Raw genomic sequence first — 15,484 nt, 5'->3', positions numbered from 1 at the left:
TGTTCATAATAGAGGAGGCTATGCATGAGTAGGGGTGTGGAATATATAGAAATTTACTGTACCTTCTGCTCAGTGTTGCAGTGAACCTAAAACTGCTCTTTAAAAAACTGCTCTTTTAGTCTATTTAAAAAGAAAATTAACTTGGGTCAGAAATAAACATTGAAAAGCAAAGTGAGGATATTGTAGCAATTAGTAGAGATAAAATTTTCATGTCTTATTTATAAAGAAGTCATACAAATCCATAAGGCAGGCCCTGAATCCCCGACAGACTGGAAAGAGAACTTAAGCGAACAAGCAAGTTCCCTGAGAGAGTATTTTGTAAATATACTTTTGCGTTTATTCCAACTTTTTTGGAAACCTCAAGTTCAGTAATGTAATACCAGTGTTTTTGGAAACATATACTAGAGGAGAGGTTTTGTTTTTTTTTGTTTTTTGGGGTTTTTTTGCTATTATAGCTGTGTAAAGTAATCGCAACTAAGAGAAAAATAATTTGAAAGATACAAAACAGAACACTGTGAATTTGCATTGTTTTGAAATAGCTTTGAGAGAATTTTGGAAGACCTTAATATATGTAACCTGTCCCCTCCAAAAAAAAAAACAAAAAAAACCAACCCTGTTCTGTTTTTTTTTTTTTCAGGTGTAAATTAATTATTTGAAAGCAGTTGAGCAATGGAGCCAGACATCATTCGAATGTACTCTTCATCCCCACCACCACTAGACAATGGAGCCGAGGATGATGATGATGATGAATTTGGGGAATTTGGTGGGTTTTCAGAAGTTAGCCCTTCTGGTGTAGGGTTTGTTGATTTTGATGCACCAGATTATACTCGTCCCAAGGAAGAGTTTGTACCTTCAAACCATTTTATGCCAATTCATGATTTCTCAGAAAATGTAGATAGCCTTACTAGCTTTAAGTCCATTAAAAATGGTAACGATAAAGACATCACAGCTGAACTTTCTTCTCCTGTAAAAGGACAGTCTGATGTTTTACTTTCTACCACCAGCAAAGAAATAATTTCATCTAAAACGTTAGATACTTCCATTGATGGCGTAGAAAGTCTGGGAGATTTAAATACTATAGTGAAGCAGAGACAGAATGTTGGAACACCTGAAGGTTTCTCTCCAGGAGATTTTAGAACTGATGTGAATGTTGTTCATCAAAACAAGCAGTTAGAGAGCTGCAATGGTGAAAAGCCTCCTTGTCTGGAGATTCTGACAAATGGGTTTGCAGTACTGGAAACTGTAAATCCTCAGGGAACAGAAGATCTGGACACTGTAGCCAATTCAAAAGGAAGAAAGCCTCTTAGCACTCATAGTACTGAGTATAACTTAGACTGTGCACCTAGTCCTGCTGAGGAATTTGCAGATTTTGCCACATTTTCCAAAAAGGAAAGGATACAACTAGAAGAAATAGGATATGAAGTTTTAAATGATAGAGAAGCATTAACCATTCAGGAAAACAATAAAATTAACAGAGTCAGTGAACTGAATTCTGTAAAAGTAGTGTCTTTGGGTAGAAGTTTTGATGATAAAGGAGACATGGATGCAGAGGATCAGGTTTGTGTTTCAGAAATAAGCATAATGAGTACCAGAGTTTTCAGTACTGAAAAACAAGGCCTTCCAGCATTGCAACAGGACAAATTTTTAAAATCAAGTGTTCAGTCAAAGCCTTGGAATTTGGCAGACTCAGCTGATAATTCAGAATCCAGTATGAGAGAAGAGTATAAAACTGAGGAAAAACTTGATTTGTTTACTCCTGAGTGTGCTGACCTATGTATGGATTCTATTAAAGCTTCTGATGCTAATAATGAAGTTGGTTCTTCCAAAGAAGAAAATAGAAAGTTTACTTATTCCCAAAGCCCCAGCATTGATCCTACAGAAGAAAATGTTCTGGATGATTCTATAAGTGTAAAAAATGGTGATAGTAGTAATGACTTTGTGACTTGCAACGATACTAATGAGGATGAGTTTGGTGACTTCGGCACAGCCAGTGGCACAACTCCACCTTTTGTTACTGGTACTCAAGATTCAATGAGCGATATCACCTTTGAAGAGTCCTCAGAGCATTTTCCACATTTTAGTGAACCAGGTGATGACTTCGGAGAATTTGGGGATACGAATGCTGTTTCTTGCCAAGATGAAATTATATTTACAGAGTCTGACCTAAAACAGACTTCTGATAGTTCATCAGAGGAATGTAAGTTGGGAGGAAAGTCTACTGAGACAGGCACTGATCCTGTTTCAAAACTGGAAATTGGGCAAGAAGGTGAATTTGGAGATTTCGATTCTGTGCCAAATATACAAGATGACTGCAGTGCTTTTCAAGACTCTGATGATTTTGCGGACTTCAGTTCGGCTGGGCCTAGCCAAGTTGTAGATTGGAATGCTTTTGAGGGTGGACAGAAAGATAGTTGCTCTTGGGCTGCTTTTGGAGACCAGCAGGCTACTGAATCTCACCATCGAAAGGAAACCTGGCAGTCACATAGGACAGATGAAAAGATTGCTACTCCAGGAACCCCCAAAATGCACAGTGTCCCTTCAGCAACTTCCAAAGGAGCAGTTGCTGGTGGCCATTTGCAGGAAACAGCCACTTCAGTTCAGGTATTTACTGATTTTCTCTATTTTGTATGATAAATTAATTGCTGTGGAGGCTTTTCAGAAAGTATTTCTAGATTGGGTACCTGCTGAAGGAGTCTCTCATGATACATAATGCTTGCTGGATTTGTATGTCAGTTAAATTTTTCACAACCCTTTGGTAAACTTTAAATAGACAGTCCTATAGTAAGTAGTGTTTGGAAAGCTTTTTCTTTATCTCAGTGAGCTTAATATTTACAGAAATTCATCAGCTTGGCTTTTTGATTAACATAAATAGCACCTAAATAAAAATTCATTGTTTAGCTAATTAACTATCCGGTGAATCCTTTCGCTTTTACCTTTATGGTGATTATTCAGAAGAAGGTTAAACTGAAATACAGAAGTTTTTTTTTTTTTTTAAAGATTTTATTTATTTATTTGACAGAGAGGGATCACAAATAGGCAGAGAGACAGCGAGATGAGGAGAATCAGGCTCCCCGCTGAGCAGAGAGCAGGACTCGATCCCAGGCCCCCGGGATCATGACCCGAGCCAAAGGCAGAGGCTTAACCCACTGAGCCACCCAGGCGCCCCCAGAAGTTTTTTTTTAAGTTTCAGAAATAATGTCTCTTAATTTTGCCCACCAAAAGACCTAGGAGGGTGGAGTACAGTTTGTTTTAAGATTGATTGACTGGTTGATTGATTTGAGAGAGAACCAGAGCATGTGCATGAGCTGGGGTAGGGGCAGAGGAAGAGGGAGAGAGAAAGAACCCTCAAACACACTCCCCACAGAGCCCGATGGAGGAGGGGCTTGATCCCAGGTCCCTGAGATCACGACCTGGCCTGAAATCAAGAGCCAGCCACTTAACCAGTTGAGCTATCCAGGTGCCCCCGAAGTAGTTTTGAGTTCAGGAGAGAGCAAACAGAATTTGAAACCTCAGCCTCTGCTAAAGGTTGTAGGGAATTGAAGGCTAGAAAGAATTTGAACAAAGCGGATTTGGACTTCGGAATTTGACAGCGACTAAAGACCTGGGATGAGGGATGAGAAGAATTAAGGGTAGACCTAGAACAAGGAACAGTCATGGGTTGATTTACTGTGGCTGTATTTATTTACTTATAATATCCTGCAAATGTCCATTTATGTTTACACTTTCTGGGGAGTAGGTGTGTCAGGGAGAATATTTTTAGCCCCCCAGCACCTGTACTTTATCCTTCTCTGTTCCAGACTCTTTCAGAGAAGAGCACTACGATTTATTTGGACTTAAAGTTATCTCCTAAAGACACAGTTTGATATCCAGGCTGTTCCCCAATCCTGAGTTATACCCTGTGCTAAGCCTAACTTTTCCTCAACCCCAGAGGTGTCAAAAAGAGCACTCCTAGAAAATCACTGCTTTGTAGTGGCAATTGATAAAAATAACACTCATCTCAATGAGCTTCTTTTAAAGACACAAAGCACAAGATCAGAATCTGCCAATTCTTCCAGTTATCTTACGCTAAGCAAACCATTTTCAGTTAGAAGTATTTCCAAAGTCTGAGTGTTAATTGAAATGGTTATACATCATTGCTTTGATACATGAAGATATTATTATGGTATTACCAGGTGGTGGAAATAGCTAATCACTTTTCATTTGACTTTGAGAGTCTGAAGAGCTTAATTCCCTAATTCAGTTATTATATGATTTGGCTCGTGTGTATTATTCCTGTTGATGAATTTATTATTGAAGTAGAAGGTTTCCATTTTAAACAATGAGTAAACTAATTATACAAAGCCAAGACTGTTGACTTTGACCTAATCCTTTCCTATTTAGTTTCATCTTACTATAAGGTGACACTGGTATTAAATGATCTTTATAGCTCTAGAACTTACAACATCATGAGATAATGAATTTTTTAAACTATGACCACTTCAAAAGGAATTTTTTGCATTACACTAGTTGATTAAAGTTGTTTATAACTTGATAACTAGATATAAGAGGTAATAAAGTATATAAACTTTATATAATTTACAAATCTGAGTTTGAGTCTTGACTCAGCCTCTTACAAGCTTTCTGATTTTGGACAAGTTACTTCTGAGATCAGTTGCTTGTTAAAAAAAAGAGAGACAGATAATCCACTTCAGAGGATTTTTGTGAAGATAAAATGACAGTAAATTCTGAAGTGAATGAAAAAAATCCACTGAAAAATAAAAATTTTGTAGTATGATTGTGTTTTGTAAAGATAGAGCAAAAACTGTGTAGATGTGGCAAGATACCTTTAAGACTTCCTGAGATTTGTTTGGCTCACTCATCAGACTTTTATTTTTGCTGATAGGTTTGGAAAATGAATAGAATTTAGAGATGGATTTTGGAAAGGAGAAATTGGTGGAAGGGACTGGAAGAGAAGTTTAGAAGGAAATTGAGGTAGGGAATTGGGTAAGCCCTGCTGAGTAAATGACTGAATTGGAAGTGATTTTCATTCTTACCCTGCTTTTGTGAAGGCAGCTTGTGGCCTGCAGTTTCTTCCTCTCCCAGAATATGCTGGAAAAGTACATTAATGTGAGTAAGTCCCTTAGGAGAGGATTAGATTTACTGGTATTTTTCCTAAAATGTTTCTCCTACTTGCTACAGTGTTGGGGACAGAACAGGAATCCTCACTTATTAATGACAGTGAATGTCGGGTTCTTTTTTTTTTTTTTAAGATTTATTTATTTTAGAGAGCATGCACAAGCATGGGGAGGAGCAGAGGGAAAGAGGCAGAGAGAGAGGGAGAGAGAAAAGCAGACTCCCCACTGAATGTAAGAGCCTGACGTGGCGCTTGATCTCAGGACTCTAAGATCGTGACCTGGGCTGAAATCAAGAGTTGGGCACTTAACTGACTGAGCTACCCAGGAGCCTCAAATGACAGTAAACATTAGGATTTTAATGGTAAAATTTAGAATGACTTATTCCTCTTGAATCTTACCTGGATGCAGTAATTCTGTCCTGGACAGAATAGAATGCCTTCAAGTCATTTTGTCCAAATTCTGCCTTGACAGAATGTTGTGAGTCTTTTAGAATTCATAGCTCAGTTAATTCAGTTAAACAAACATGGGGAACAAATCTTGGTTTTAAGAAATGAGACAAATGGTGCAGTTGTCCTTTCAAATTTTTACTTTTCACTGTGACATCTTCTGGGTCCCTATTTTTTAGTAATTTCCTTTTTTCAGGCTACCCATAGATATCTTAATATTTTAATAAAATATATCTTCCTTGGGTCAAGAGACTGTCAGTTATTGCAGCTTTATTATAATAATTTATTACTTAGGGAAAAATCAACCAAGAAGACATCTTTGAAACTTATAAAATGGGGGGCTCCTGGGTGGCTCAGTGGATTAAGCCGCTGCCTTCGGCTCAGGTCATGATCTCGGGGTCCTGGGATCGAGCCCCGCATCGGGCTCTCTGCTCAGCGGGGAGCCTGCTTCCTCCTCTCTCTCTGCCTGCCTCTCTGCCTACTTGTGACCTCTGTCAAATAAAATGAATAAAATCTTTAAAAAATAAAAAAAAAAAGAAACTTATAAAATGGTTTTAGTCAAATTAATTCATAAATGTGGGTCTGGTGAGCCTTAGAGGTTCAAGCCTTGATATAAAAGCCATACATGACCATTTATTGAGAAATATTCTTCCCTCTCACTGAATATTTTTTTCTGAGAACCCAGAGCTCAATATATTTCATTTTCTTGTTAACATTCTTATAAATTGTAGAAAACAAGTAGTGGTATCTCTGTTGTACAAATTGGAAAAGAGGTTTAAACGGTTCTTTGGTTTTTGGGCTAAGATTCAAAGCAAAATGATGATAACCAAAAAAAAATTCTCCTTAATTTCAAAGCAGTCCTTTTTTCCAGATTTCTTTCTTTCTTCCTTTCTCCCTTACTTTCTGCCTCCCTTTCTTTCTTTCTTTAACCTATTAATATTCCAGAAAGGAAATTTGATTGAAATAACCAAGATTACTTTTCTTAGATTTATTGTAAGTACTGCATTTAACGCTGAACTTTTATAAAATTTTTAAAATATTGCTGTGGATGTTACTTGAAAGTTTAGGTAATTGGTAAATAATCTCTTTATATTAATGGAAGCTATGAGCAAGTTTTCCTTATTAGCCATCTACTTGATAATGTTCCTGGGAAAGTGTTACTAGATGAAGATTTGTTTAGAGAGCCTTAAAAATTAAGAGTATCACAAAAAGAAAAAGGAAGAAAATTATGAATAATTTGGCCTATTTTACTTTGAAAGTAAATTTTGCGTTTTTTACCAGAAAGTCAGCATTCTCAAACTGACTCTAACCCACACCACAAAAATGTGGGGTTAGTTTGTTTATTTAATCATCTGCATAAGATTTGTGCATGTTTTCCTTTCTGTGGATGAACACCTGAACTTACTACTGAAAACATAAGCAACCAAATAAATTAAGTGGTCAAAAGATACAGACTTCCAGTTATAAAATAAATAAGTCCTGGAGATGTGTAGCATGGTGACTTTAGTTAATAATACCGTTGTATATTTGAAAATCTCTAAGAAAATAGATCTTAAAAACTCTCATCACAAGAAATAAAAAATTTGTAACTATGTGTGGTGATAGACTTACTGTGATCATTTTGCAATATATACATATAAATCATTATGCTGTACTCCTGAAACTAATGTAATGTATGTCAATTATATCTCAGTTCCGTTGTTTTTTTTTTTTTTTTAAGAAATTGAGATTTTGGCCTTATAGCTCTTTGCTTACTTGAAGTATCTGGATAGCAATTTCTTTTGTTATTTTTCCCTTGGAAGATTCTCATCTTTAATTGCAAAAATAGGTAGAAATATCTTATTAGATTTATCCACAAACTGTGCAGAAGGGCCAAACCATCTTTTTAGAGCATGGTGAATATTACAGTTAGTCACTTTTCTTATGTTATAGCTTGAAATTGGGAATCGGTAAAGTGTACGACTGTAGATTGTACTTGATATCTTACTTAATATTTAATGGTGGCAAGGCATAAAGTAACCTCTTAAATGGAAGATAAAATTACCCAGTGGATTTTATATTTCTTCTAAATTTCCACTTAAGAGTAAGATCTATTGCTATCAATGTTAAAACTATTAATGTTAATCAACTTTTGTTCAGAAGAAAGAAAGAAAACTAGAAATATGTTGAAAGAACCTTAGGAACTACCTTAAAAATACAAGATACTTTAAAGAAGACACACATTTGAGTGGCATAAGAACCAGAGTCTAGGATCATAGGTGCTGGTCTTATACACCCCTTTGGAAAACTGAATGAGATTTTCTTTTTTGTTGTTGTTTGTTGATTTTATTTATTGGGGCACCTGGGTGGCTCAGTGGGTTAAAGCCTCTGCCTTTGGCTCAGGTCATGATCCCAGGGTTGTGGGATTGAGCCCCCCATCGGGCTCTCTGCTCAGCAGGGAGCCTGCTTCCTTCCTCTCTCTCTCTGCCTGCCTCTCTGCCTACTTGTGATCTCTGTCTGTCAAATAAATTAAGTCTTTAAAAAAAAAAAATTAACCATCAGAAGAGGGAGCACGTTTGTCTCTGTATAGCTTTCATTTATACTCATTCTGAGTTCTGTCATATCTCCATGTTTAGGGTAGGAGGTATATAAGCAGCCATTTCATTTCACCCACTGATGCAAACAAGCCATATTATTGAATGAAGAGTTTCCCAGTTGGTAGGCCCCAGTCACAAACAGGTTACAAGTCTCCCCCAAATCCTGAATGCTGACTTTCTGGTAACAAACCAAAAATTTACTCCCTGAGCTTTCATTTCATCTCTAATATTGGAAACAATGATACTTAGCTTTGGGGATTTTTTAAAAAAAGATACATAAAGTAATATATGTAAGTATCAAGCAATAGTACCTAGTATGTAAGGGATTCAGTTATTATTTATACTTGTTAAATTATATAAATATATCTAACCTATGTACAAAAATGGTTTAGATGGCTTATAAAAAGATATACTTTCATAAGTAGAACAAATATGCCCCCTGCAGTCTTAAATAAAAGTGAAGTGTATTTTGTTTTGTATTTTAAATCTAGTGCACACTGATCTCGCTAACATTTCTGTATCGGCTGGTACAGAAACCTAAGTACTGGACATTCAAAATGAGACACATTCCCTGCCCTCAAAGCTCCTATAATTTTTAGAGATTGAGCTTAAAACTGCTTTGATGGGGGCTCCTGGATGGCTCAGTGGGTTAAAGCCTCTGCCTTCGGCTCAGGTCATGATCCCAGGGTCCTGGGATTGAGCTCAGCAGGGACCCTGCTTCCTCCTCTCTCTCTGCCTGCTTCTCTGCCTATTTGTGATCTCTGTCAAATAAATAAGTAAAATCTTTAATAAAAATCTTAAAAAAAAAAAAACTGCTTTGATGACAGCTTTAATACTGCATGTAAGAACACAGACTCTGAAACTATACTCCCTAGATTAGGATTCAGAGTTTAATACTCATCTGACTGTGGGCGAGTTAACCTCTTAGTGCTCCATTTTTCTCCTCTAGAAAATGGGGATAATAGTATGACTGTCACCTTCCACCTGTGGTTCCTCTGTGTTCTTCGAGTTAATATTTGTAAAGCATTTAGAATAATGCCTGGCATGTGGTGAGCACTGTGTAAGCATTAAATAAAAAACATAATGAGCTATATCAGGCTGTTGCAGTTTCTAACTATGTTTCAGAGAACATCTTTTGATATTTTACTGAATTTAGGTGCTCGCTTTCTTGAACTGTTTAGGGTTATACTGATATTGTTTGATTTATACATACTGCATTGTCTGCCTAGGGAAACTCATTTACACAGTCTGACTTTACCTCTAATGCCAAATAATAAAATACAGTCGTTTAGAATTTTATATCTAATACAAGTCCACATGTATTGTAACATATTAATAAATATTACTATTTAATTCACATCTTTTTCTGAGTTAATCAGCTACAAGGAGTTTAAAAGTATGTAGTGTCTCCATTTAATCAAAACCAGGAGTTGATTGCCTCTTATGGCTAGATATACTCTATACAGAAATAAGAATTCTTATAAGCAGGGTAATATTAAGTTCCTTTTCACTTATACACAGAAGAGTAAGTCCAAGTTTAAATAATACTTCACTTTGTTGACCCTAGTGTTGATATAATATTTTATTACTCATTTGGTTTAAGGCTGTTGTAGATATTAAACTGGGCACTGCTTAAGATTCTCCATCTCTCTCTGCTCTGCACCCCCCTCTTTTCTCTCTCTCAAAAAAAAAAATAATAATTTTTTAAAGGTTTTATTTCTTTATTTGACAGAGAGAGAGAGAGAGAGATCACCCGTAGGCAAAGAGGCAGGCAGAGAGAGGGGAGGAAGCAGGTTCCCTGCCGAGCAGAGTGCCTGATGTGGGGCTCGATCCCAGGACCCTGGGATCATGACCTGAGCCAAAGGCAGAGGCTTAACCCACTGAGCCACCCAGGCGTCCCCCCACCCAAAATTTTTTTTTCATAAAAAATAAAATCCACAAGGAGTAACAGTAAGAGGTTTTATTTATATAAGTGGCTCTTAATGATAGACATTTTTAAATTGGTACTTATTTTCCAATTCAGTAAGAGGATCTTAAGGAGGGTACAGAAATTTGGATTATTTAATTTCTTCTTATGGTAGAAATTGATCGAAACAGGTATTTCCATAATGATTTAGAATGCTAAATAGTGGTAGAGAAACATCCCTAGTGAGATTTGAACCTAGTTTTGACATTTATTTTATTCCTTGGTAGGGTACTGTGTTTTGTGTACCATCTGTATAACAACAATAGTAGTGATAAAAGTTACTTCTTAGGCACACACTGGTGCCAGACATTTAATCCTGTAATTCATCACCTGCCCTGTGAGAGTGCCCCTGCTATTTCCAGTTGATAAGTCCAGAAGCTGAGTCTCCTCTCTAGGTCCACAGCCCTCGATTGAAGTATTATAGTTAATCAGCCATTTAACTTCCTGGAATTAACTAGTAGCAAATGAAATTTGGCATGTATTATCATGAACAACATATTAGTAAGAAACTCTTTTTAGAGGATTCCTTTTTACCATCAGACTAGTCTTGTGCATAGCTGGGAATTGTATTTTTAAAGGAAAATGTCAGGAAATTTAATTTTCATCACAATCTTTGTTAATTTTGTTAGCTGCTTTCTTTTTGAATTGTTAAGAGTTCCTCCTTGTGGTGTGGGTGGTGCTGTTAGTGGTGTAGTTAGTGGATTCTGATATTTGAATCTTTGTTATTTATTGCTCTACCTCAGGGGTCAGCAAACTGTGGCCTATGAGACAAATCTATCCTGCTCCCTGTTTTAGTAAATAAAGTTTCATTGGAACACACCTCACTTATTTGTTTATAGATGGCACAAAGCTGAAAATACTTACTATCTGGCCCTATATTAAAAAGAATAGCTAAGGGGCGCCTCGGTGGCTCAGTGGGTTGGGCCGCTGCCTTCGGCTCCGGTCATGATCTCAGGGTCCTGGTATTGAGTCCCACGTCGGGTTCTCTGCTCAGCAGGGAGCCTGCTTCCCTCTCTCTCTGCCTGCCTCTCTACTTGTGATTTCTCTCTGTCAAATAAATAAATAAAATCTTTAAAAAAAAAAAAAAAAGAGAGAATAGCTAAAAGAAAAGAAAGAATTGCTGATCCCTGCTCTTCATTCAACAAAATATTTGAAGCAATTGGGTGTAATATCTAACCGCAAAGATAAATGGAACTTTCTTTTAAGCTTTTCATGTAATTTACATTCTGTATGAGAAAAGGTGAGGTGATGTGATGATGTTTGTTCATGTACATTCCACTGATTTGACAATTTGCTCACTGGTGTACATAAGACTGATAGTTAGGTATAATATTGCCCAATTAACTGAGGTGTTTTAGGGTTATTTCTTCCTTCCTTTGATAAATATTTTTTCTTTCCCATTAAAAGGATAACAAAGAGGATATGAGAGAGATTCAGTTTTAATTTACAGAGAAGTAAAATTTAGTCATATGTGAGTTTTTGTTTACCTTCCCTGCCCAGAAGGAGCCAGGGCTCATCATGTTTCCAATTAGATGGTTATCTGATCCCTTTAAAAGTAGTGTCTGTCCATTCCCTCTGTTGAAGCAAGTAAGTGCAGGTCCCCTTGACACACTCAGGTTTCACAAGCCTGGGGATCTTGAGTCTACTCTTTACTGTAGGTTTCATAATTGATACTGAGAAGCTTTTCCCATATCACACACAGGAATATAATGAAGGTGTTCGAGTAACTTTTGTAGAGATAGCAGAAGAGTACCCTGAGACTAATTATTCAGTGTTAAGTTTTTTGCTCTGATACTGCTTTCAGAAGAGAGATTTTGGTTTGGAAAACATGTTTGTGAAGATTTTTCCTTTTGTTTTTCATTTTCCTGTTTGCTGACTATGCTAAACAATGGAAATCAAGCGTTAACTTATTTTTGTTACTTGGCAGGAAATACCACCATGATGTGGCGTTTTCTTGTACACTCAGTATCTTTTCAGGAGTACACTAACAACAATCTTTAACTTAATAGTTTGTATTCTTGTTTGATATTTAAGTAGTAAATTGAGCTAAGTTGAAAATATTTTACATGTATCTGACATACAGTTGGGAAAGTGGGAATAAATGTTTTCATAGGCTACACGTGTAGAACAACCTAGTAGTACCCCCAAAAATGTAAATTAATCTAATTTATTAAGTTTTAATTAATGAACATACTCCAAAATGCCAGTGTTTTCAGTGAAAATACTCTAAGGAATATTCCGTCTTTGCTTGGAGGAAAGGCAGTGTTCTATTCAAAAATACATTCAAACACACCATAGATAGAAGAGTAGAGAATTTTTAAAAGATAACATAGATCATCAAAATGCTAAATGTACTATTGAATTTCTTAGTAAAGATTGAGGCATTCTTTCCTACTTTGGTTTCTATTAGCAGCAGAGATATTTCTAAAAGGCTTTTAGAATTCAGATGTTTATATTCAAGAAAAAAGTTCTGTTCAACTATAATAGCATAATGCTTTTCATAAACATTCATGTTAATCATTCTTAAATCTAATGTACATGAGTGGTAGTTGGAACATCTAGTGATCGAAGGAATATGAATGCTGCTTGTGTGTTTTTCTGAATGTGTCTGTTTTTATTTTTGTGTTGGGTAGATTATGCACACTTTGAGGTTGCTTTCTCACTGTACAATTGAGTAATAATTTCTTCTTTGTGAATTCTGTAATAGATTAAATAAGGTAATGTTTATAAAGTACCAGATATGTTGCTTGGCCTTTAACTACGTTAGTCACCACTATATCATCATGGTTACTTAATGTAATCATTTAGAACAGTTGTTCTGTGAGTAAGTTTTGCTCCTTTCACTTAGTGTTTCCTTTACCTGAGTGGTAGTTAACCTCTCATAGTAGTGGAGAGGGTGTGGGGTTAGAGGTATATGTGTGTGTTGATGATTAAACTGACATCATTGAAATTAGAGAAATGAAAATAAACTTTTTGGGGTGTTTTGATGCAGACAGCTTTACTAAACCGCCTGGAGCGAATTTTCGAAGCATGTTTTCCTTCAATATTTATCCCTGGTACTGAAGAAGAAGTTACTTCCCTGAAGCACTTGCTGGAAACAAGCACCTTCCCAATAAAATCAAAAGAGGCCTTAGCTGAAAGTGGGTAAGTAGTAGACAGTTTTTAGACAGCATGTCTATTTGTTAGTTTCAACTGTTTTTTTAACTTAGAAGCTTATCTTAAAGCATCAGGGTTCTGAAATATTCTTGTAACATTGTGAATTTTTAAAAGTCAGATTGTGCTATTAAAATTCAAAAAACTCCCTGCTCCATTTTTGAATGCTTTTTAAAATATTTCTAGATCAATATTCTCATCAATTTTATATATTATCTTTTGACTTCTGGTGTGATAGATGAGAATTTAGACTTTACATCTGCTCCCTTCATGGTCCCTATATATATTTTTTTATTTTTTAAATTCAGTTACCCAACACATAGTATGTCATTATATTTATATCATAGTTTTTCATTCAGCTGGTGTTTAGTATTTTCATTATTATAATCATGTAAATCGTGTTCATTGTCCACTATTAGAGCTTCTTCCTGGATATATAATCACCTCTCTTTCTCATTTACTAAGTCTTTTCCTACCCTCCAGCAGCCTGTTAATACTTGTGATCAAACCTGTCAGGCTAGCCATTCCTTTTTTTTCCTGAGTCCTCCATCCTCCTATTCCAATCTGGAATGGATTCAATCTAGGCTTCTTAAACACATGTTGTCTTGGGACTTCCCTTCACTTATAGCCCATTTTGGTGGAACACATCCTCTAATAGCCTCCTGAGAAATGAAGTACAGGGGTGGTAAATATTTACTTTATTCTGCCCTCACATTAAATTTATAATTTAGGATTTTTTGTTATTGGTATTCTGAAAATTCCTTGATGATTGTTTTCTTTCTGGAACTCCTATTAATTATTAGATGTTAGAGGATCTAGATTGATTTTCTAATTTTAATTTCAGAATTATTCTTATTCCTGTACTCTTCTCTTGCATTTCATTACTCTCCACCTCTGGACGCATTCTCTCCCTCTGTGCAAGTCTCTCCATCTCTTTTTGTAACCTCGGTGCTTGTGGTTCAGGGTTTTAAGTACCTCTTAATTTCTTTAAAGATGAAGATTATGATTTGCTTCTTGATGTTTTGGAGGGTGATTTCTGAGAAGAAAAGGAGACAAAAAGGTTTATGCTTTACCATCTTAAAACCATTTAGATGTGTTATTTTAAAATATGCTAGTTGTCCAAATAGACCCAGGAATCTCTCCAGGAGATTCATTTTTGGGATATAACACAACTCTACAATAAAACACACCATAAAATACAGGATGATATTTGCCTAAACTAACAATAGGAGCTGAACATTAAAAACAACTTACTTAAACTATATGGTTGTGGCCAAATAAATAATGATACATTCTGTCTAGTAGAATACTACACCGCTATTGAAAAAGCTATACATGTAGATGAAGAAATGCTTAAAATCTGAGAAAGATTATAAAATTCTCTATATATTATAATTGCAGCTGTGTTTGTGGGTCAGGATTCAAAGAGAAAAAAAGCACCAATATTAAATGGCTCTAGTAATTTGGTGGAAGGTTGAGTGATTTCTTCTTTTAAATGTTTTTGTTTTACAGATTAAAAAAGAAAAGGCTAAATCTTGGTTGTTTACTGGCATATTGTTCCAAATGAGTTTAACTTAGCTACTCTAATGACTAAGTGGTAGTTGTTGATTTTATTCAAATAGTAGTTGTATACTCATGTTAAATCCAAGATTGATTGGAATGTGTAACATTTCATTATCACATTAAACTAGAATCCATGATGAATTCATGGTGGCTTTGTCATGACCTTTGCAGGGAACTGCTGGATGTGTGGACCGAGCTCCAGGATATCCACGATGCACATGGCTTGAGATATCAGTGGGGCGGCTCCCATAGCAACAAGAAGCTTTTGTGCTCCTTAGGAATAGATACTCGAAACATTGTGAGTTTTGTTAATACCTTGGGAAATCCTTTAGTGGGCCTGTGCGTGTTTTTGAATTCTGTTACAACTTCTGATTAAGTTGCGATAAGCTAGTTGTTCAGAAAAATTAATTATTAGTTGTCTTAAATGCTCAGGTATTTTGACTATGCTAACCTCTAAACATAAGTCTAAATTTTTCTCCAGTCAGTATTTCTTATTTTAAGAAAAGGTCGTTTAGTGTTTTTCTGTTATTTATAAAATGAAGGGATTGGACTAAGAGATCAAAAATATAATCCCATATGGGAATTTAATAATTTATTGCATTTATTTTTCACAGTGTATATAATAAAGCATTCCAAGCATATTTTAACTGTTTCATTGTATGCCAT

General features: G+C 35.8%; 1 protein-coding gene across 4 annotated transcripts in view; it reads left to right on the top strand.

Annotated features, from left to right (window-relative positions):
• The window catches only part of AFTPH (aftiphilin), a 63,794-nt gene that overhangs the window by 24,987 nt on the left and 23,323 nt on the right, over positions 1 to 15,484 (top strand). For all 4 annotated transcript variants that reach the window (XM_082746646.1, XM_082746644.1, XM_082746645.1 and 1 more), the window contains exons 2-4: positions 638 to 2,601; positions 13,095 to 13,246; positions 14,990 to 15,116. In XM_082746646.1, coding sequence (XP_082602772.1) covers positions 670 to 2,601; positions 13,095 to 13,246; positions 14,990 to 15,116 — 2,211 coding nt within the window. In that variant the 5' untranslated portion in view covers positions 638 to 669. The remainder of the gene's footprint in view (positions 1 to 637; positions 2,602 to 13,094; positions 13,247 to 14,989; positions 15,117 to 15,484) is intronic.

Source organism: Mustela nivalis, assembly GCF_964662115.1.
Source record: "Mustela nivalis genome assembly, chromosome: 8".
Classification (NCBI taxonomy): domain Eukaryota; kingdom Metazoa; phylum Chordata; class Mammalia; order Carnivora; family Mustelidae; genus Mustela; species Mustela nivalis.
The sequence above is the reverse complement of the archived record's forward strand: the minus strand, read 5'-3'. Positions and strand labels throughout refer to the sequence as shown.